At 46.3% G+C, this 23742-nt stretch overlaps 2 protein-coding genes across 2 annotated transcripts in view; one reads left to right on the top strand and one right to left on the bottom strand.

Annotated features, from left to right (window-relative positions):
• Nucleotides 1-5472, top strand: part of ARHGEF26 (Rho guanine nucleotide exchange factor 26) — a gene marked incomplete at its 5' end in the record, with an annotated part of 27592 nt that extends 22120 nt beyond the window's left edge. Inside the window, 4 exons of the mRNA XM_015637099.1 lie at nt 1321-1530; nt 2691-2758; nt 2956-3060; nt 3872-5472. Coding sequence (XP_015492585.1) covers nt 1321-1530; nt 2691-2758; nt 2956-3060; nt 3872-4014 — 526 coding nt within the window. The remainder of the gene's footprint in view (nt 1-1320; nt 1531-2690; nt 2759-2955; nt 3061-3871) is intronic.
• Nucleotides 5473-7974: 2502 nt separating this feature from the next.
• Nucleotides 7975-23452, bottom strand: DHX36 (DEAH-box helicase 36). Its single transcript, XM_015637796.1, has 25 exons — nt 23184-23452; nt 22881-23002; nt 21766-21967; nt 21081-21119; nt 19789-19959; nt 19240-19319; nt 18323-18397; nt 18030-18196; nt 17395-17476; nt 16828-16968; nt 16223-16325; nt 15841-15928; nt 14932-14987; nt 14762-14826; nt 14132-14275; nt 13521-13638; nt 12781-12879; nt 12330-12503; nt 11955-12041; nt 11196-11279; nt 10996-11095; nt 10823-10913; nt 10335-10455; nt 9607-9759; nt 7975-9013 (listed from the first exon to the last, which is right to left on the bottom strand). The coding sequence occupies exons 1-25, from the start codon at nt 23385-23387 to the stop codon at nt 8828-8830; spliced, it is 2952 nt and encodes a 983-aa protein (XP_015493282.1). The 5' UTR covers nt 23388-23452; the 3' UTR covers nt 7975-8827.
• Between the last annotated feature and the right edge of the window lie 290 nt (nt 23453-23742).

Here is a 23742-nt window from a genome sequence, read left to right as displayed (position 1 = left end):
CAGCTCTGTCCCAGCTCTGTCCCAGCTCTGTCTCAGCTCTGTCCCAGCTCTGTCCCAGCTCCATGTGCTGCAGCTGTGGCTCTGAGCTGCTGGAGATGCTGCAGAGGACGGGGCCAAAGGGCTCTCCAGTCACAGGGCTGCTCCCTGGGACTGGGCAGGAGGGACACGGGGATTTGGGATGTGCACAAGGCTTTGAGGAGGGATAAAAGGCTGCTTTTCCCCACTGCTCAGCTTTTCATTTATTGGGAATGTTTCTTCTGCCAGTTGTCCTTGTAGCCCCTGCTGTGTGTAGACATAATCTGATTAAAAAAACCAAAAACAACATTAAAAATGACGTAATACTTGCCAAGCACTAACGCAGTGTCTTGAGAGGAGCAGTCAGTGGTGGCAGGGCCGGGGATGCTGGGTCCTGGGAGGAGGCCAGCTGGGATGTGGCTGGTGCTGGGGAAGGCTCAGTCCTGCTCACACAGCCCTGCCTGGGGGCTGGGCTGGGGCACGAGGTGAAGGGTGGGGGGACATCAGGGCAGTATTGACTCCGAGGACTCGAGGGAAATGCACTCACTGCTTTTACATGGGTTTGGATTCCCTTCAGCAGGAGTCTGATCCAAAGGGTTTGTGGGATGGAAGTGAGGAGTAGGAAGGATTTGTAGAGGTTTATCTGTTGATTAATTAGTAAGAAATGCTGTTATGATTAGCTGTGCACATGTTCAGACTAGCTGATTAATTCATAGGAAATGCATTTATTATTCATTGCACAAATGCATAGAGACATTTCTTTTTCAGACACAAAATTCCCAGGTAGTGACGGCAGCACTCCCAGGTGGGATTGCCAGTTCTTCCCTTGGCTAAGGAGTTATTCAGCCTAAAATACTGAACTGAGTTCTTTAAAAAAAACCACCACACCCCCCAAAATTCCCAAACTTACTCAAAAAACCAAGCCCAAACCAACCCTTCCCCTGGTTCAGAGCATCTGAGCGGGGTTGGTTCCATTAGAAGCATGTTCTGTGTCCATTGTTTGGGAGTGCACAAAGCTGTTGTGCAGAGAGAAGCCAAAGCCATCTCAGTGTTTATTTCACAGAACACCAGTGAAAATGTACCCCAAGAGCTGAACTAGGGTTTTGTGTTGCACCAGACCCGCTGGCAGAAGTTGGTTACCCCGTGTGGAGCTGGGTGGTGCTGGAAGAGCTGTCCCTACCGTGGTGTTAGATGTGGCTGTGACTGTGCTTGCTTCCACACAAATGAGTGAATGGGAAACTGAATCTTAACTGGCGTTTCCTAAACCTTACCTGGTGCTTTGTTCCTTCTGGCTGTGCCCTGCAGTGAGGAGAGTTACAATGTCACCGAGTACTCGCTGCGGGAGCAGCTGCTGGTGGTGCCCTGTGAGGGGGAGGATCCCTGCTCCTCTCCCGGTAAGAACGCGGCAGGGATGCTCCACTCCGGACGGAATTCTGCGTGCCACCTCTTCAGGCTCGTGCTCCTCAGCAATCATGCCGGGGACAGGGTGGAGATGCTCCTGGGAGCAGAGACTCAGTGAGTACAGTTACTTAAGAGATTTCTTCACCTGATTGTCTCTGGGCTGTTCTTCCTGCCCTGCCCAAAGTAGTAAATATTTATTTATTTATTTAGATTACTTATTCTGGTTTATTAATTTAAACTGCTGGGTAAGGCCTTGATTACCCTGCCTGCAGAGATCAGTGTAGCCGTGGCCCAGGCAGGTTCCTGTGCTCATGTCCCTCTCCCCCAGGGTCAGTGCTGCACCGTGGGGCTGTGGCACACCCGGAGTGCTGTGGGCCCTGAGCTGTGATGGTTGGTGGTGATGGCTGGATGGTGCAGCAGAGCACAGCTGATGCAGGAGGAGCCCTGCTCCTTGCTCTCCCGGGTACCCTGAGGAGTGTCCTGCCTTTGAAACCAGCAGCCAGTGCCTGCTCGAGGATGTACAAGTGCCATCAACTTCCACACGACCTCCCAGCACTGAAAGAGTTCATTTGTTCTGGGGGAAGCTGGAGGCGGGACAGAGACATGAGTGGGAGTGCTCCAGACATGGCCCTGCCTGGAAAAATCGATCGTTTTAGGTTGGCTTTCAAAGTTTAGAATAACTGTGAAAGGAACTGAAGATCATCAGTGCTTACTATTAAAGATCTCATTATGAAGGGAGGAGATGATTCAGACTTGTTTGGAAATGAAATTTTATTGGGGAAAAATGCAGGACATTTTTAGTTGTCTGTGCTTTGTATGAAAAGACATTTTGTTCTGCAGACTTATTATTGATATGTTCTGTGCTGTTTGCAATATAAATAGCAGTCCAGCTGATCATCACTCACAGCAAGAGTCTGAAAAGAATTCCTGTATTTTTTTTTAAGTTACCTATTTTTATAGTCTTACCCTTTGGGAAGGATGGGAAAGGAATTTCCATGACCAAACAGTTCAGAGAGCTGACCATGCAGGTAAAACCAAAATGTTTTCTCTGACACAAAGATTTTCAGCACAGTTGGATCCTGTTTTGCCACCTCCTGTGGCACGTGGGTCCCAAGGACAAAAGTACCAGTGTTAGGTGAGAACTTTCTATTGCCCTGTGAAGAAGGCAGAGCAGGCAGAGGTGGTGATACTCAGGGGTTACTCACAGGAGCTGAAGGGAGAGGTGCTGCCCATTATCCAGGGCATGAGTGGGGACACTGGGCTCTGCTTTGCAGGAGTGACAGAGCCCGCTGGATCACGGCGCTGGGCCAGGACACTGATGGGCACCACACGGACAGAACCAGTAAGTCACAGCTGCTGGGACTCGTGAGGGCTCTGCAGGGGAACAGCACTGCCCACACTGGGGCCAGGCTGGGCTGCAACTGCCCTAAGTGATGGGGGAAGGTGTAGAGTGGACACTTTTTAAATTAATGGCAATGTGTTGTAATAATCACCTGCTCTGTGACTGGTTTAACTAAGCCTGGCTCACTCCTTCCCCAGCACTGGCTCAGGTGGAGATCATCAGAACCTACACAGCCAAGCAGGCCGATGAGCTCTCTCTGCAAGTCGCTGATGTTGTTTTGCTTTATCAAAAAGTGAATGATGGTGAGTGAGGATTTTGCTGTCCATAACCATTTGTCACCTCTGCAGGGGGATCCAGCTACAAAAACTTGTTTCCTATTAGCACAGGACAGCAATGAGTAAAAGTTCAGCTGCCAAGGAAAACGTACTCATTTAGGTTCAGGTTTCTAAAGGAAGTAGCAGATACAAGCAGCTGTAGAACGTGGCTGCTGGCCAGATTTGGCATGGGAGGTGTCCACAAATAGGAAACTGAACTTGTCTAAAACCATGGAGTTCAGACATTCTAGTGAGTGCCAGGGTTGTCCAAGAGAAACATCCCCAGTCTGTCGTGCCTGGGCTTTCCTGCTGCAGCTCTGGCACAGGGTGGTTGCTGAGGTTTTCCACAGGATCAAGTATCCCAAGATCAAAGTGATTCCTGCCCGGGCCTACCCACAACTGCACTGATAGCACCAAGTGCTGGCTCAGGGATGCAGGACACTGTCAGTACTTGAGGGACTCAATTCTAACTTGTGGTTGCTCAATTACCTGTGAAATCAGGGATCCTGTCACTTGTGCTGCATTGCTCTCTTCAGATTACAGCACTACTATAGCATCACTTCAAACTATATTTGAATGACAAAAAAGATAGTTAAATTGTGCAATGCTTTGCAGAGATTATTTTTTTCCCAGTCTGGCTGTATTAAAAACATCTGCCAAAGCTATCCTAAACTGGTCCTTGATTCCCAGTCAAGGCAAGTGCAGAATGTATATGATGACAGTCAGCTGGGTCACCTCAGTGCCACCAGCCAGGGGTGGGGTCAGGGGCAGAGGTGTCACTGTTGTCCCTTCCCTGCAGGCTGGTACGAAGGAGAGCGGCTGCGGGACGGTCAGAGGGGCTGGTTCCCCTCCGAGTGTGCCAAGGAAATCACCTGCAGGGCCACCCTGGACAAGAACATGGAGCGTATGGGACGCCTGCTGGGGCTGGAAACCAACGTGTAGCCTTGTCCTCACCCCCTATCCTGGGGGCTGCTCTGGCTGGGACTGGGGACAGCGGAGCCACAACCCAGCAGCAGCACACTGGAGCCTCACACTGGCTCTGGCAGCTCCAAACGGAGCCCTGGCCCCACCAGCAGCACCTTACAGCAGTGTCCTGAGCACTCTGCTGCAGCTCCTGCCTCCTTACACTCCTGCTCCATCTGCTTTGGAGCATCTGAATTTGTTTTCAGCCCCAGAACTCTGCAGGGGCCTGGGTCCCCGGCCCCACACCTGGAGCTGGCGGTGAGCAGCAGTGCTGGGGTGTCCTGCTCCTGAGGAGCTGCAGTGCTACAGCCCCAGCTGCTGTTCCAGGACACTTGCCCTCGTGCCAGCACCAGTGTGACACCTGCACTCGAGGGACCAGCTCTGTACTCTGTAAAGGCTGACCTACCTCTGCAGTGCAAATCCAGGGCTGGCCCCAGGCTGGCACAGGCACAGCCTCGGTGAGGAATCTGCAGCTGTGCCTCCATGAGGCCGCTCAGACTGGCTCCAAGTCCTGCTGTGGGCAAAGGATTTCTGAAAGCCAGAGAAAGGTACCACACTCTGCAGAGTCAGTGCTGCTGCTCCATCTTAGCACAGGTATTTTACTGCAGAGGAACTGCTGCAAGTGGGGCAGTGGTTTCTGCTTTCCTCAGGGCTGATGAGGGCTTGCACTTCACTCAGTGCTTCAGAGCAGCGGTGTGATGAGAACATGAAATGCACTGACTGCTCGGGGAACAAACGCCCTCAAGGGTGAGCAGCATTCTGGGCACATGGCTGGACAGGTGTGGGAGTCTGTATGATAAAACTCTCCTTTTTAAGGACCAGCTGCTGCCTCAGCAGTGTGGAAACTGCTCACTAGAAACAAGGAGACAACTTGTAGTACCAAGGCTTTCTTCTTGTTGCCTTCCCCAGCCTCTGCAAAGGGGAGGACTATGCTGGTTTTTATCCTGCAAGATGCTGATGTAAGTGGTGAGTGAATTGGGTGTTCATAAAGATGTGTAGCTCTAATAATTTAAACTACATTAGGAAGACAGTAATTTTGTACAAAAATACTTACCTAGACAGTGTGACAGTGGTTATACATACAGCCTCACAAATTAATTTAAGTGGACTGATAAAATAGTAATGAAACTGTAAATTGAACAAAGACTTATTTAACATAGTTAAAATACTGCTAGCGTTTTAACAAATTTTATTGCATACTTTGCAGATGTTTAACACATAACTGAATGTATAAATCCAGGCATTAATTTTATTCAGATTTTTTTAATACACTGTATATATTTTTCATACCTAGTTTTTCCAAAAATGCTGTAATGTTTTGTAAAGACATTTTTCATTTTTCCTATTGTTGGACACAGTTCTTCAGGAATTAAAAGACGTCTATGATTTTATAGGACAACAATCAATAAAATGCTTTTACATCCTTACTAAAAAAAAGTTTTGGGTTTTTTTTAAATGCCATAAAGCTGCCAGTTGCTGTTGTCATTTTTGTCAGACAAATTAAATCTCTTCAGCAAACACTGGCAATTTAATTTTTCCTCTTCTGTAAGATAAATAGCACCATCCTGTGTCCTGCTTCATCTGTCAGAGATCCCATTTATTTGTTGGTCTTGGAGCAATGGCCTGGGACAGCATCTCCTTGCTGAGACACCATTTAAGAGGGAGATGGGAAAAAGTCTTCATTGCCCAGAGGGTTTAGCACAGTTCATCTGGAAGGGACCTACAGCCATGTGCAGTCCAACCCCCTCAGGGCTGATCCCGTGTTAAATCCCGTTCCTGAGTGTTCTTAAACACCCTCAGAGCCACATCCCCACCTCTGCAGGGTGCCTGTTCCAGGGGCTGTGCCTTCCCCAGGCAGTTCTGCCTCCTTGTGCCCAGTCCAAACCCCAGCTTTAACTGTTATTTCCCAGCCTCCTGTCCCTGGAGCCCAGCGAGGGGAGCTCAGCCACTCCACACTAATTTCATTAGCAAAAAACAAAAAGTTGTTTTTAACACTGACTTCTCTATTAGCACTGCTATTGCAAAGGAAATCAGCTGACAACCCAAGTCCTTCATCAGCCCCTGTACACTTCAAACACACACAGACACACTTTTTAACTGGGGGTGGGCTTTACATCAGTACCGCCTTTTTAATTAGAAGCCCAGCACTGACACAAGTCAGCTGGGAGTTTATTACTGTAAAATCAGCTCTCATTTTTGCAAGACATGGAATGTGTGTCCCCTTCCTTCTGTAACTTCCCTAATCAGGAAGCAAATTGCCAAAAGGCTCTGAGTTGCCATCTCCAAGTGAGTCGAGGTGCCTGCATGTCTCTGGTGGCTCCACATGGGCACCTGTTCAGAAATCCAGTGCCCACCTGACTGGAACCTGGCAGTCATGGCACACCTTATGTGACCTTTCTGTTGCTGTATACCAGCCCTGCAACATAACAAATACATCTGTATCTGCTGAAGTTTTTGAGAGGACAAATGGCAGCACTCCAAAGATCCCCCCTTCCCTGTTTTATCCTGAGCATGATGGCCTGGGACATCCCAGGGGGCAGGCAGGGTCCGCTGTCCTGGCTGTGGGCCCTGCACACCCCTGGGCCACCACAGACCCTGGGCTTGCTCAGCCATACCTGGAATAACACTCATAAAATAAATAAAAATAAAAATCTGAACACAGCATCACACACGCTAGCAAGGAAAAATTAACCTGAAGCAAGCACCCCTACCATTTATGCTCATTTGCAAACTCTGAAGAACACAGAAGTTTCTGGTACCTTCGTGCATAGAAGAGTATGCTAGGCTGTGTGCTTTAAGCACTGTGAAAAAGTACAACAGTATCACTATTTACAGTTCAATAACTTCCTAACCTCTACCTGTGACCCCTCTGAGTGTTTCTTCTGGGGAAGGCCCTCATGCCACTGCTGACCCTGAGCCTCCACAATGTTTGAGGGAATTAATCTTCAACTGAAACTACAATTTTTATCTAGGCTCTACCATTGTCATTTCCTTTTGCCCCCCCTTTTGCATTATTAAGAAATTAACCATCATGTCTTCTAAGTACTGCAAAAATCATTAACAAGGAAAATAATGCAGGTACCATGTGCCAGCCTGTATTTTGTTACATTTAATTCAGCTACGCCAATAGCAGCACCACGGCCTCTTTTTCCTCAATAAAGCACCGATTTTTCTTCAATAAAGCACCGATTTGTGAGGCAGAACAGCCCGCCCAGCCCGGGCTCAGCGCCGCCCCTCAGGACAGGGCGCCATTTTGTTCCCTCATGCCCCAGCGACGCCCATTGTTTCCAGCACAGAAATTCCGCACTACAAATTTTTTCGTTCTTATTTCCACACAGTTATCACCAATTTAGTCCCCTTTTCTCTCCCCTTTGAGTCCGGGGCTTACCTCCAGCAAGCGTCCTCGGAGCGGAGGGTCCCGGAGCCGTTCTCGCCCGGTCCTGCCGCAGCCTCGCTGCCCTCACAGCCCCGCTGAGCCGAGCCCCGGCGGGTCCCGGAGCTGTCCCCGCCGGTCCTGCCGCAGCCTCGCTGCCCTCACAGCCCCGCTGGCCCCCGGAGAACGCTCCGGGCCTGGCTCCACCCTCCCCGCGGCCGCCGGGGTCTCTTTTCCCCCTCCTCAGACTCCCTCCGGCACCCCCAGCCCCCGGAGCAGGGCGATTCTCCTCCTCCGCCTCGTCATTTAAAACACCTGAGGGTGGAACAGTCGCAGGAGGTGCGCAGCGGGGTTAAACCATGTGTCAGTGTTGTGCAGCCGGCAGTGAGGAGCTTCACACGCTCCATCATCCCTTGTTAACCCAATGGAAAGCACAGCCTAGCCAGTAACTTCCACTTACACGTTTCACCTGAGCTGCTCTGATTTCTTCGGGAAAAAGCACATAAATCCTCCTGCTGATGATTAAAGTTATTTTTGCAGAAAAAAAAAACGAGGAAAACACCAAAGAAGGGAGAAAAGTTCTATTTCCAGGCTTTTTTTTCTCAAGGATAAGCCTCGAAATCCTTAACAAACTTTGTTATTCAAATATTCTTCCATAGCTGGAGATCATTCAAAACAGAACAACATTCAAAACATTGAGAACAGTTGAAATAAGACTTGCAAAAAAAAGATTCTTAATGGAATACTATAACCCATACATGAACTTCTTAAAAAAAACCAAAGAAAACAACTCAAATGAAATGAAACCTTAACATATAACCCAACATGACTTTTATCTAACCATGCTTTCTGTAATCTGTAATTTCAGTCAGTAGTGATGATGGATGGGGACAGAAAGCAAAGGAAGATTAATTGAATGGGATGAAATGCAGAAAAGGAGAAGAATTTCTGAAGATTGTTTCCTCCCACCATACAAATTCAACATGTGTTTTCAAGTTTAGTTTAATTAAGCTGTAATTATCTTCTGTGGAAGTGTTGGTGAGCAGACTGCTGCATAGCTGGAATAACACAGCAAGTATAATTACCGCACCCCATTAAAAAAAAAAACCCAAAACAGTTTAGGTATTACTAAGCAGTATTTTAGCAGGTTGTTTTTAATATTTGTAACCTGATGGGTAAAAATCCCAAAGAAAACAGCTACAGCAGGACAAGAACTTTACACCACCCAACAACTGCCGTTCTCTCCCTCACAAAGCTACACCGAGCACAGAACACATGCACGTGCACATACTGCCAACTAGCTCCTCAAAACTGCTCCTCAGGATGAGGAGATTACCAGCTTACCCTACAAAAGTTGTTCCTCTAGCTAAAGAATTGCTATAAAAAAGAAGGCGACTGGGCTGGCCTGGGTGAAGTGTGTCAGCTGTAGCGCTCGCCCTGGAACCGCGGCGCGAAGTTCCTGACGCCCTCGTTCTCCTGCGTGGTGATTAAGTCTATAATAGCTGTCAGCACTGCTGTATCCCTGCTTTTAATATCATTCCAGTCCACGGGATGGGGGCTTTCTATTTTTTCTTGTAGAAGATCATCAAGTTCTTGTCTCAATTTCTGGAAAGTGTTGTGAAAAAGGAAAGAGATGGGCAGTTAGAGCTACACACAGCATCAAGGGAGAGGTTCCAGAGCCTCGGGCCCTCTGCTCTCCCATCAGTTCATTTCCACATTGCTGTTTTCAGGATCAAACACTGTCTCTCAAAACCCAGTCTCTTTGATGAGAGACTACCAGCTCTGGATGTGATGCCTCTAACAGCACCCCCAGCACTTAGCTGACTATTTCAGGATTAAAAAGACTGGCTTAAAATAAAAATAAAATTTAAAAAAAAAGAGTCAGGTATGATTTCAGGGATTTAAAATTAAACAGTTCTATGGAACCCATTAACATTATTAACTGAGGAGCCCCACTCTGATGTTTCCATATCCATGTGGCTATTTCCTGGATTGGCCAGGTCATCCTACAGCTTCTCAGCAAAATTAAATCTCTCTTGTTTACTTTGTGTGCTTGAACTGCTCACCAGGAGTGCATTTCAAACATCTCCCTGAGTGAGGAATCAATAGGCACAAAGGAATATCAAATCTAGATTAAGTGTATAAGTAGAACCAATGTTACACTGAGCTTTCCAGGTACATTATTTTGAAACAGTCACCTTGACCAAGTTTGCTATTTTTTCTGGAGACTGGAACACAATCCACTCATCCACAGCGATGGTGTCCTGGTCCTTATCCTTCTGAATGGATATATCCCCTCCAAAGAACAAGAGGCAGTATGGAGACACCTCTGTACAGTCATACAGGTAAATCTGCACAACAACAGAATTGTCTGATCACCCTCAAAATGCCCCAAGTGCCCTCAGTAATACTTAATGACACTCCTACAGAATTCCAGAAGTTCCTTACTCAGTTACAAATTCTGAAGATGCATGAAGCAATTCAGTTCAAAAAAAGTTACATGAAATCAGACTGAACAAGGGCAAAAATGGTCCCAAGTCCTCCAGTCTTTCACACAGTGGTGAAATCAAACCAGATGCTTCATAACAATGAGAGGAAAAAATGTCAGCATATTGAGAAGTGTTAAGAATGGATTGAAATAAAAAAAAAATAAACTAAAGTAAAAGAATTTACACCTGTTATTGCCAGACCTTCAAAAACCCCAAATCCTCCAAAAAAAACCCCCAAGAAGTAAACAAAAGAAGTTCATTATTTGTGGTACAATACCCCCAGTATCACAAAGGACATAATCTGATGGGCTGTACAAGGAATGGCCCTGGACAGGAAGGGCACAGAACAAAGGCTGTTCTCATCCCCTCTGAACCCTGATCCAGCCTCATTGAAAAAGGGATAATAAATAAATCCCACAAGCACAGCCCTGACTCACACTGCTGGTCCTCATCTTCAAATGGTACACGAGCCAGTTGTAATGGAACTCGGTTTCCTCCACGTTCACAGATTTGGGATGGATATTAACTGATCCATCTGTCTTGGTGCAAACTTTCACCCTTCAAAGAAAAAACAACAAAAATCTGATAGTACAAGAAGTGATAAATCAACAGACGGGGATCCCTGGGGTCTCTCTTCCCAAATAACCAGAAGTGACAGGGTTTGAACCCCTTTCAAACAGTGCTTCTGAGCTGTTGTAACATTATCCATGGCATGGTAAGGGCACACAAATTATTTCAGGTGTTAGCAAGAATCCAGACGTTAAAAAATCAACAATCCCACCCTTCTCAAAGGAAGTAATGCACAGCCATGACTCAAACTCTAAAGTGAGATTCATTCATGCACTCAGGCCAATGCTTCACCTTGCCAAATTATGCCATGTAGAAAACACCCCAAACACAATCCAAGATTAAACCAAACCCTCACATTTTTCTCTTTTTGCTGAAGCTGGGCCGGATCTTTGCCACTTTGGGATAGAGGCCAGCACAGATGACTGCTTTGAGCAGCTTCTCATTACCTGCAGGAGACAGCAAAATAAGTGAGGCAGCTCTGCAAGCTGAGATTTCAGCTGGGATAAATTCCTTTCCCTCCACGGTTACCTGAGTTGGTGTTAGATTTGGGATCCTTGGGGTTTCTGCTATTGACAAACCCAGCTGCAAGGAGATGCTCAGCAAACTGTCCTTTCATGTTATGCAGCATCTAGGAAACAACAGAAATTGTCCCAGAATGATGCTGTGCCAAAGGCTCTGCCTCTTCCCCACACACGGGATCCTGTCTGAACCTGGCAGGATGCTCTTACCTGCATGGTATTTGAGGACAGGAAATATTCCCAGCAATAGTCCTTCTCATTCCTGAAGCCACAACTCCGAGCCTCTTCCCAGCCCTAGGAATGAGAACCACAGTTCCAAGGTGTTTGTTTGTAAGGGAACACACACTACAAACTTAGGGACACCGAGAACTGGAGGTCAACAAACAACTCTAACAGGTTCCCTGCCAGGGAGAAAGTAAATCCTTTCATCTCTCTGTATATGTGCACACACCACAGTGCAGAAAAACACAACTTCACAACACGTTGAATCACAGCCTTGCTTTTTCCCTGGCGGGCAGTGACACCTGGCTGTGTTTGCCAGAGCACCCTTTGCTGTAATTAGCAGTTCTGGGCAGTAACTGTGTTTTCCAGGCCATTTATTTCCTCCTCTCCTCACCCCAACACAATACACCACAATGTCCAACACTTCTGAAGTTGGCTCCAGCCTCTTGCAGAGCCCAGAAAGACAAGAATGAACAACTTTATTCACAACCTGCAGCAAGGTAACTGTAACACCATGTTTCCTTTGTCCTTTTCAGACTTGTCCACCAGAAATCAGGTTACTGAGCCTGGAGACAAGATTATGCAACAACCAATTAGATGAAAATCAGTTTGGTTTTATGTTTCTGTAGAAGCCAAACAAAAAAAGCCTACAAAGCAAAAACTAATCAGCTTCTCCCTTAGGATCATCTATATTATCCAAATTAAAATTCTAGAAAATAAATAAAACCCACACAAAAACATGCTTACAGTGAAAGCATTCACCACAGTCAGATGGTCGCTCTTTGAGTTCTTTGACAGCTCTTTTCTTCTTGCATCTGCGATTTTCTCTTTGCCCTAAAAATCAGAACCTATATAATATCCAGACTGACATGACAGTTCTCTTCCAAATTCAGGTACATCTGTACAGCAGTACTTTGTACAGAACACATGAAAATTATAGTTATTTCCAATACTCCACAGGAAAAATGCTAACTCATAGTATGCAAGGGCAATCTCAATAGTAAAAATGTAATTACCATGACATTGATGAAAGTGCTCTTAAACTCTAACACCTCACTAAGTCCCAGCATCCTCCTGAGATTCTTAAACTCCTACATGGAATTGTCATCTGTGAGACTTTACCAGAGGGATGACAAAAGGGTCCTTGAAGCTGAGGCTGGCTGCAATGGTCAGCACGGGGTCCAGGCAGCAGAACAAGGCTCCAAACAGGATCATCTTCCCGATGTGTGGCTCCACAGGCAGCCGTGCCAGGTGGACACCCAGGGGAGTCAGCTCCTCCTGCCTGTCCAGAGCATTCTGCCACGACAAGGGCACAAAGGAAAGAACAAACATGCCATGTGAAATGGGGAGGGTTTCCTCAGAAAAGCCACTGGAACACGGATATCACCCACCAATATCCAAACCAGGTGTTCCTATTTGTGGCTACAATTCATTTCTACAGTTATCACTGGAGCAAGCAGAACTGAGGTGCCATGAACCTCTCCTTGCCCAGCACCCAAGGGAACAATGACATCAAGGCCAAGGGGTGCCACAGCTCTGAACACACAATCCTGCACATGAAGCAACGCCCTACCAGCTCCATGAGGTGATTTATGGCCAACATCACAGCATCACGAGATGGGGGGTCCATCAGTTTGCTCAGAAAATTGGCAATTCCACCAAGCTTCAGGATCTGAAAGAAAAATCACAACAAAAGCTTACAACAACCAGAAAAAGACTGTTGCCTAAAACTGGTTAGCAGTAACCACACTCATTGAAATAGTGTGAGTAATTCACAGCTTGAGTTGGAGTTTCTTTAGTTAAAAACTTGGGACAAAAACAATGTATTAGTGATGAAATTTGTAGCAGAAGGATCTACTCTTCACTCAGTTCACACATACATGGCATTCCTTCTGCTTGCATAAGGAATTCAATGCAAACTGTCAAAAAGGGAAATTCACACCAGTCCTAAAACTACTTTGTATTAAAATTCCTTTAAGAAATCACATAAATTGACTCACTGGCATTCTCACTGAAGATTCTCTGATTGAATGGTATGTGATATTTGGGGGTCAGCACAGCTCAAATTTTTGTTAGTGGACTTCACCTTCTATTGATACCAGATAATTCTATTTCCCCTGGGTTTGGTGCACCCAGATACAAACATGCATTTACAAAAGTTGCTGTCATTATTGGCTAAATATACTGCATTTCTGGTGTAGTAGAAGTTTGGTTTAACCACCCTAAGCTCACAGTTGCATTAACTTACTGTCTCAACCACTTATCCCAATGGAAAAGTAAATAATAAATATATTTGAAGATTCCTCCATTTACCTTGATCTGTAAGCAGAGCTCTTCCAAGGGTGTCCTCAGGATCTCAGGTAGCTGATAATCATCCAGGAGGCTGGCACGCAGTCCGTTGTACAAGTGGTAACAGTGGCCTGGCTGAACTCTGCAATCATTTAAAGAAACAATTCTTTGGAGTTTGGTCACTTGCTGGGGGGTTTTTTCCCCTATGAAACTGTGACATTATGGTTCTGTTTGCTTACAAAGAGCTTCCCAAAACTGCTCAAGGAATTAGAACTGAAATGCATTCAATTGTAAAAGCCATGTCAGTCTTCTGAAACACAGAGCCATCAGCAGGAAAAAGGCATAGAGAACACAGAAATTAATTTTTACACCATTTCCACTTTACTGTATCAGCCTCATAAATCAGGCGTGAGAACAGTGAAAAAATTAAAATAAAATGCAGGATATTCTTCTATAGGAGGGAAACTAGAGTTAAACCCAGCACAAGTCAATTCAACTTCCTAGGAAGAGAAGGAAATCATTCCTTGCCCAGGAACAGGAGGCAGAAATGCCAGCACATGTAAATAATAAAGAACCTTCATCACTGCTGGAAAGTCAACATCCCCAAACCTCCCTAAGCACCCCACTGTTGCTACCTTCCTGCTCGACCCTTCCTCTGCTTGGCATTGGCTTTGCTGACCCACTCTGCTGCCATGGTGCTGATGTTGTTCTGGGTGTCAAAGTGAGTCTCCTTTATCTTCCCCCCATCTATTACAAACACCACGTCATCGATTGTGATGCTGTTGGGAAAAAAAGAGGAAAAAAAAAGCAACTTTTTACAAGTGTGACCTAGGACTGGGTTTGGCCTCTCTTTGTTCCCTCCCAAACAGAGTCAGCAATTAAAAATCTGTCTTTGGAATTTCATTAAGAACTATGTTAGTGAGCAGCTCAAGAAAGAGCTGATTTATTCTCCTTGGTCTGGCAGAAGTCCCTGCTTGGATTCTGAAGAGAGGACAGGCAGCTCAGATTATCCTGTACAAGTCATTCTAGCAATTGTTTAGTATTCCTGTAGTTTAATTGTTCAAAACAATGTATTTGTTGAATTGTTTAAAACAATTATAGGAAAACTCTGTTTAGTCTAGAAATATTTCTAAAGACAGCTGTTATAAAAGACAGAAACATATTTTTGGAAACATCAAACAGGTTTATACTTATCACTTCCATTTCTTTTGTTAAACACACAGCTTCCTGTGTGCCCTCCTGGCTCAGGGCAGGCAGGCACTTACCTGGTCTCTGCAATATTGGTTGCAATCACGATTTTCCTCACTCCTGGCAGGGTCTTCTTGAACACCTGTAATTATCCAGGGCCCATTTATGTCTTTGCCAAAACCAAACATGTGCTTCATTCTTTTTCTTTTTTGTAGTTGTGAAATATTGCAATAAAAGAGAAGCATACCTGAGTCTGGTTAACAGTAGGCATCAGTGAATGCAAAGGTATGATAATAAACCTATCTGAAAGTTAAAAATCAGTAAAAGATATGGTGTAAGCACAGAAACTTCCAATTTTACAGGAAAATCTATTAAATCAATTATGCAGAACAGAGAAAATAGGCTGCAAGTCAGGCTACTGCTTCTTGCTCTGAGATCACAGGTATTTGTAGCATAATAGCAAATTCTAAAGTATAAAGGTATAAAGGTCTTTTTTATGATGCTATGACATGATGAGTTCAAGAAAATATATGAAGTTATGTATAGCAATTTAGACTTCCTTTTTCAATGCTGGAGTTATTTAATGACTGGTCAAGTTTAATACACAAACTGACACTCAATCTTTCAATAAACTGGAATTCTGCATCTATGGAATGCATGCAAGCACAGTGCAAGGCACCATCTGAACAGCCAAGAGCCCAGCTAAGGTGAGATGGAAATGTGAGAGATGCAAAAGGACAAGTTAAAGTGTGTCACACAGACACAGAGTACTTGAGAGTCTGCAAGAAGGCTTCTCAAATCAACAGGACTGAAGGGAACTATCAGCAAAGCAGGGGAAGCAGGGGAAGCTGCTCAAGGATGAAGTGCAGAGGCAGCACACACAGAATGGAGTTTAGTTTTGGATGGGAGTTCTCCCAGCAACAGGAAAGGACAAGAGGAAGAAGATGCAGGTCAGATTGTTCTTCCAATTGCCATTCCCACACTGAGAAAAATGAGTTGTTGTTAGCAGAGGAAAGATACCACAGACACACAAAAACTGCTGAACACTTTGGAGAGGACACAAGGGAAAAAATGAATCCAGTGCAATCGCAGCCACCCCATGCAGGATTCTGCCCCCAGTGCCACTGCCAGAACACCCACAGAGCTTGGGTTTTACCTGACTTAAACATGACTTGAGACATCAAGATCTCATGCAAAGTGCTGATGTTATCCCAGCCAGGCAGAAACACCAGAATTGCACCATCCTATGGGGAAAAGAGGCAGTGAAGGGAAGAGAGGTCAGAACACATCACACACTGCACAGAGAGCCAGCTCCTCGCACACTGATACATGGTGGGAATGTGAGATCTGAGACCTCACTGACCCAGCCTGAACAGTCTAACAAGGGTTTTTTTTTCTATAAAAGAGCTACCTGCCTGTATTTATTTGAATGTAAGAGTAATTCAAAGCTGTTCACTTACTTAGAAGAGCAAACAAAAATGTCCCTTCTTTCTGTGTGACCATCCAAAGTCACTGCCCCCAGCTCAGTCCCACTGTACCTCCTCTTCCAGCACAATGTGTCTGATGAGTGCTGCTACAAGGTCCAGGTCCACCTTGTCATCATCCATCATCTCCAGGGCATCAATTGTACTTGCTGAATACCTGTGGCAGGGAAAGCACAGGCACTGGTCCCTTGCAAAGCCAGGGCTCCTGCTCCTGCTGCCTGGCTCTGAGTGAGCCACCCAGCCATCAACCCACCTCCAACCAGCCCAGTTCTCTGAGCAATTCCTGCTCCTCCAAAGTCTCCTCCACAGTTAGCTCAGTGTGATCATTGTCAGTTCAGAACACTTGAAGAACTTCCATGTCATGACTGAACTATCTTTGAACACAGCCTCTCTCCTTCTCATCAATGAGCCAGGGACTGACAATTTGTATTTAGGTAATGAACTGAAATTTAACCTGAACAACTCAGAGGCAAAGGGAGCTAATCCTGCTGTCTCTAAAGCACTTCACTGGTTGTCAGCAAACTGTACAGGCAATTCCATCACCATTTTCCACAGCAGCCACTATTATTAAAGCCCAGAAACACAATATAGCACTAATTTGTCGTTCTCACTTCAGAGCTGCCTGAAAACTGAAAGCAGAAGAGAAACTTGGGCCCAACCTGCCCTGCAGCTGCCTTAGGTAGCCTGGCCACTGCTGCCTGTAGATCTCCTCCTTCTCCTCCTTCTCTGGCCTGCTCACGTGGCCCTGCATGAAGCCCTTCCTCCAGTGCGTGCGGCGATCCATCTTCTCTGGGGTGTACCTTTACACAGGAGGAGCAAACATAATTCCATTTGAAGCTGAGGGAATTAAAGCAGCTGCACAGTTCTCCAAACCATGGACAATAAGCTGTGCTTGAGCTACACCATGTGTAAGAAGGGTTCAGTTCCTCTTCTGACAGAAATCTTACAAAAGCAGGGACCAACCCTAGTAAGCACGAGAACATGTAGGGGAAACAAGTGAAAGGCAAGAAAGACTATTTTGATTTAGAGACCTGAAATTTCACCACAGCAAGCGAAATTGCTCTCCCTCTCAAGCCAACATTCCCAGGCAGCTGTGTGCCACCTGTAGTTACTGTTCAAGGTCCCCTTAGCAGGTTTTCTGTTGAAAAATACAGGCAATTCTTCATGTAAACTAAGCCAAACCCCCCCAAACACCCTCTGAAATGATGTTCAGAAAAAACACTTGCCTCAACTTCTCAATGACATCTTCAAGCAGATATTCCACCACTGGGAAGGTAAATCCAGGGATGTGAATCATTGGGCAATGGTCTGTGGAGGGAGGCAGAACTCAGTTTTAAAACTACCGATGACATACTGCACTGAAAGAACAGAAGCAATAAACATTCCTCACTATTTCTGCAATATAGCTGCCATGTCTACAGGACATTTCCAATTGTCAGGGAAGATGTCAAATTCACCCCCAAACAAGGCTGCTGAATAAAAAAAGCACGGGCAGCAGCAGGCAGTATTCTGCACACCAGAATGTTCAACTGCTTCCAGCTACTGGAAAAAGCTGGGAGACTGAACAACTCAGTTTAATCTGCTTGCCCACTCAGAGCAAGAATGCTAAAACATGGTAAATTAATATTCACTAGGAAAACACTCTGTGGATTCTGTTTCCATGACATGTCTGAAAAGCAAAACCAGAAGCAATATTGGGTTGTAATGAGATAAAACTGCATCTCCAGCAGCTGGCAGATATTTGTAAAACTGAGGTAATTTCTTCTTTTGATACAAATCAATTATATAATTTGAGAACTGCACTATACTGTAGAAGCCTAAATTACTGAAGAGGAATATTTCTAGGAAGCATTTCACCTACCAAAGTACTCAGAAAACTTCTCTGCATTTAAAGTAGCACTCATCAGTATAACTTTCAGATCCAGTCGAACATTCAGAAGATCTTTAATAATGCTCATTAAAACATCTGATTGGAGATTTCTTTCATGGATTTCATCAAGAACTACATGACTGATGCTGGACAAGTGCCTAAAATAGAAGAGGCAGAAGTTAAACTTTTGCTTTTAGAAAAAATAAAAGGCAGAGCCATGACTGGAACAGCTCAGGACTCATTTCATAATTGCATTCAGTGTCTCATTAAACAGGAGCTCTTACTTATCTGACTGGAGCCACTGCAGGACAATTCCCGTGGTACAGTACAAAATTGAACCTTGTTTCCTTGGCAACCGACTGAAAGAGACACAATAAGAACTCCTCAGTTCTCTTCTGTATTTAACAAACTACTTTAGAACCTTGAACCCCAGCTGCAGGTGCCACTGCAGACATGATGCAGATGTGCCACAAGGGCAGGAACAAGGAATTAGCCACTGCTGCATCACTTTTGAGGGTGGGGAATGGAGCAGGGAGAGGCCCTGACTTGCCAGGCACCCTTTGCCATCTCCTGCACGCTGAGGTGCAGATCCCCACCTGCTGCAGCCCTCCAGGCTCAGCACAGAGGGCACTCACACACACATTCTATGACTCCAATTAAAATACTGGGAGGGCTGAGCTCTCCTCTCAGCAGTTTTGCTTCAACAGTAGGGTTCTGGTGTGGTGGTACCACTTCAGATTTTTCACTTATAGCCGACTACAAATGTGAAAGCTTTTCCTGTGCAAGCTCCTGTTGCTGCACCTATTACATGGTCCCAGAGAATTGATGCATAAGTATGTACAGCAAATAAACAGCTTTCCATAGAAATATGGTTTGGAGCATTCTCCCCTTCAGCACTTTCACTTTCTCTTGAAATTCATTGATTAGGGACATCAGATTTATTTCTGCCCACAGCAGAACCTTCTACAAGAGTTGAAAACAGGATTTATTAGACACAGCCTAACTTAGGCCAGTCACTGTCACACAGGGCATAAAACACAGGAACTGCACTCAAACCTTTTCCTAAAATTCAGAAACCTCATTCCTTCCTCACAGGAATTCCTTCAGGGAGAAATATCAGCAGGAAAGGAGTTATTTCTCTTTTTTACTTTTCTAATTGTCTCCTTGGGATAACCAGCAGGCCCTTGCCATGACTGCTCACCTCTGCAGGCGGATCTGGTACCCAGTGCTCCTGCCATTGCCACAGCCCTCAGCCCTCTCAGCAGCCACTCTCTCAGCCACCTGAGGGGGAGAAAGAAAATCAGGCTGATCTGCAGCTGAGCTGCTCAACAGCAACACCTGGAACTGAGATGGTCTGTAAATAACAAAGAAATGCCTTGAAAAGCACCTTTTCTCCTCCCCTGAGAGCAGCAACTCAGGGACACGGGCATTAGTAGCACACACTCCCCTTTCAGCAGGGTGAGCTCTGACACTGAACTATCAGGGAGAGCAACTTCAACACCAGATTCTTTCCTGCTCATTAACACACCTCTCCAGGGCCTGACACAACATTAGTTTTCATCTTAACTGGCATTTGCACTGCCCAAATCCATTACAATCACAGCTAGAACCCATGAGCTAGAGTGAGGGAAGGAGGAGGCTGCAGTGGCAGTGCTTTGTGGACAGACATCTCGTGAATATGGGAGCAGGGCACACTGACAGACTGGCTCTTTGCAGGGGACAAAGCCGAGCTCTGGGAAGGGGCACTCACGGAGATGGCGCTGATCCTGCGGGGCTGGGTGCACACGATCCTGCAGGTGGAGCCCAGGCCACGCTCGATGTGATCGTCCAGGATGAACTGGGTGACCTGTGTGGTTTTCCCACAGCCTGTCTCACCGCTGATCACCGTCACACGGTTGTTGTTGATCAGCCTCACCAGCTCCTGGCCCACACAAAGACACGGCAATTACTGTGCTGTCCTTGCAAACAGATCGTAGACAATCTTGAGAATTCTCTGCTCATGAGCAAAGTATCAGCAGCTCAAAAAATGCTCAGATGCTTCTTGCAATGCTACAAAAAAGTTCAGTTTAAACCTCACAGAAGTCATTCCTGCACATTGGCACTCCCCATGTTAGGGTTTAAAGCATACCTCAATGCTAGCTTTAAATACTTTAGATCCTGTATGTAAACATAAAAGAACTAAAATGAAAGCCTGAAATACATTTTTAACTTTTGTGCTTCCTGCTCAACTCCTGTAGATTGCTGGAGACTGAACACAAGAGTTTGCCCTGTTGGACTCCAAGCCTGCACAAACTAAAGGTTTTCAGTACAATATTTTAACATTTCTTGTACCAACAGGAACAGTTGCCCAGCCTCCTTCTCCCCACCCCAAGGACTGTTAAGGGGAGTATGACTATTTTAAGAAACAAATGCTAACAGAAGGGACATGATGGCAAATAGAGGAACTGTAGGAAGGAGCTCACTAATCACCCACTGAGCCTGCTAAAGCAAACATATCAGAATACTCCATTTCTACTGCTTCCAGAGGATATCAGCCTGAGAATTAACACCAATTAATAACAGCCCCTACTGTCACTGACCTTATCCTGTGGCTGGAAAACTAAAGGCACTGAGTGCCACCAGTGCAGCCATTAAATCAGTGGTTAAAGCTAAAAAAGCTTAATTGGCATTATATTCAATTCTAAAGTGGCTAATTGCTCAACAAAGGGCACAATTTTATACACAGAAGCACAACAATCTGAGTAACCAGGAACCTTCTAGAAGATTAACTGGCAGAAAAAGAAGACTGTAATGAACTGTATGTAGCAGCCATGCATTCCCCTGATATTGCCAGTTATGTTCCCATGAGAACACTGCACTGAGCCCCATATCACAGCCAGAGAGTCCCTGGCACTGTGTGGAAAGAAATCCCCCCCAGGGTGGGAGCCTGGGAGGCTTCTCCCCTTCCTGAAGGCCACCAAGGCTTGCTGCCTGTCACAGGGCACAGCTGCTTTCCCTGCTCTGGAGCACAGCACCACCGAGTCTCTCTTTCAACACACTCACCTCTCTCATCCCGTATGAGGGGAGCTTCTCTCTGAACCTCTGGGGAAAAAGAAAAATGTTTCTCTTTAAAAACCTTTTCAGCACTGAAGCAATAGGATAGATTTCACCTCTAAACTGCAGAATAACTGCTCAGCAACACTTGCATAAACACAGACCCATGGGAAATAACTTTAATTCCATGTGTGGTTTCAGTTTTGTTCAATTTAGAAAAAATATTTCATCCCAAGAGTTCAGTACATGATAAGGTAGGTATAAACAGGTTAAGAGCAGGGGCTGGTATGGAATAGAGAATTGGTCTTCAGGGTAAAACAATTTTCTGTCTGTGGCTGTTCAAAACAAAACCTCTGTTCTGTTTTGAAGGCCATTCCTTCAGAGCCCAGTGCTGTGATTTCAGTTTCAGACACAACTGCAGGGACACAATCCATAAAAAAGAAAGAGAAACCCACCCAATGAAACAACATGTCAGCCTCAAATTACAGGTTCTAACTGTTTCTGAAATTTGTAATTTCCCATTTCTAATCACTGTTCTATTACTGAGTATGAATTTTACGAATTCTAGAGATATTTTTTAGCAAAAGTAACACCATGACAACTTTCTAGTAAATTGCAAAATATTACATTTTCAGGTTATCTTAATTTAAAAAAATCCAATGAAAAGTTTTCAACTTAACACAGGCTAAAGTACCTGCATTTCAATGTATCTGGGATCAGATCTCTTCTTCATTAAGTCTTCTTTAAGTTGCTCATCTAAATCAGCATCCTGCTCGGTTTTTTCACAGAGATATTCCACATCCAGATCCAGGGATGTTTTCTCCCAGGCTGGTCTCTGTCTCACAGGAGCTTTGACAGCATGTGGTTTCACTTTGGCAGGCTGTTCTGGAGCAGGGCTGGAATCACAGAACAAGAACCTCAGATTCCCCCAGCGGTGCCTGGCCACATCCAGGGTGCAGGTTAATCCAGCAGACAATGAACCAACAGTGCATGGCAACAGAGAACAATGGAATGGTTTGGGTTAGAAAGACCTTAAAGCCCCTCCAGTGTCCCCCTGCCATGGCAGGGACACCTCCCTCTGTCCCAGGGGCTCCAAACCCAATATCCAACCTGGCCTTGGGCACTGCCAGGGATCCAGGGGAGCCCCAGCTGCTCTGGGTCTGTCACTACAGTGAAAGCCATTAAACCAAATAAGTCTCAAACTACCAACCACCAAAAACCTGACATCAGGATCTAAAAAACAACACGTTCTTTTGTACCAAACGAAGCTACAAAGCAACAAAACATCATCAGAGAATTACTGCTTAATGCCCTTCCCCCTAACTGGATCCCTCAGCAAATGGAGCCCAAATCCCCTCATTTCTGCACACTGGCCTATTCCAGCTGTTCCTGAAAATCCTTAATGAATCCAGAACAGACCCTGCTTCAGACACTGCACAAATGTCCCAAGACTGCACAATACCTGAAAACAGAAGCCAAAAGCCACCTCTGGAAGAGTAATCCCAGAAGCCAAGGGAACTGAAAAATCCCATATATCTACTGTCATAAGCCTTGAGATGAGTTAGAAGTTTTATGAGTTTGAGTAGAAATTTAATACCCCAAACTCAGCAATAATGAAAGAGTTTTACAGCAATGACTACAACCATCTCATTGTCTCAGTACGACAATACATGTGGAAAAGCTGGAGAATATTTGTTGAGTCAATACACTCAATAAAGGTAAATAACTTCTGACACATCTTCCTGCCAGCTTATGGAAAGGTTGTGCAATTCAATACAAACAAAAGAACCGGTAATTATATCTCTTTACCCTTCTTCATCCCCGGACCACCAGGACATGGCTTCTTGCTCTTTGTCGTTTTTAGTCTGGACAGAATTCAGCAGCTGCACGATTTGCTCTTCCCTGCGCTCGTCCATGCGCACGACAGCTCTCTAGGGCAGGGAGCACAGCGTCCATCAGCGTCCCCAGCCGTGCACAAACACCTGCGTTAGCCGGGGTGTGTGTGCCCGAGCCTGCCGAGCTCCCCGGCAGCACCACAAAGCTGCGCTCTGGCCCAGGGGCAGCTGCAGGGCACACACCCCCGGCCCCCGAACGCGTCCCCGCGTCCCTCACCTGCTGCCGGTCGGCGTCCCGGCTCTTCTGGCCCTGCTTGCGGGCGTACCACAGCCCGATCTCGCGGCCCTTCAGGTGCCCGGGGTGCCGTCCCCGCCCGCCGGGCCCGCCCGCCGAGGAGGAGGCGGCGGAGGCAGAGCCGCCATCGCCGCCCCGGCCCCGGCCGCGGCCGCGGCCCCAGTCGCGGCGCTGCTCGTAGCTCATGGCCGCGGCTGCCGGCGCGGAGCTGCCGGCTCAGCCCGGCCCGGCACGGCTCCCCCCGGCACAGCCCCGCCTCATCCGCCGCCAGCGCCCGCCTCATCCGCCGCCACCGCCCGCCTCATCCGCAGCCGCGCTTCCGCCCGCCCGCCCGCAGCGCTGAGGGACCCGGGTTCGAGTCCCGGCCCCGAGTCCCGGCCCGACCTAACCCGACCCGCCGGGTCCCGGGTTCGAGTCCCGGCCCGACCTAACCCGACCCGCCGGGTCCCGGGTTCGAGTCCTCGCTCTGACCCGCCCCGCAGGGTGCGGGTTCCAGTCCCGGACCGGCCGGTGTATTGCAGAATGGGGAATTTGTATCATT

The sequence above is a fragment of the Parus major genome, chromosome 9 (genome assembly GCF_001522545.3).
Source record: "Parus major isolate Abel chromosome 9, Parus_major1.1, whole genome shotgun sequence".
Lineage (NCBI taxonomy): Eukaryota > Metazoa > Chordata > Aves > Passeriformes > Paridae > Parus > Parus major.
This window is presented reverse-complemented; position numbering and strand designations above follow the sequence as displayed.

Coding starts and splice junctions, on each gene's coding strand:
- DHX36 (XM_015637796.1), bottom strand. CDS start 23,387: ATGAGCTACGAGCAGCGCCGCGACTGGGGCCGCGGCCGCGGCCGGGGC. Junction 23,003..23,183: donor GGGACGCCGACCGGCAGCAG/GTGAGGGACGCG, acceptor TCCCTGCCCTAG/AGAGCTGTCGTGCGCATGGA. Junction 11,096..11,195: donor TGTCCTCAAATACCATGCAG/GTAAGAGCATCC, acceptor GTTGTTTCCTAG/ATGCTGCATAACATGAAAGG.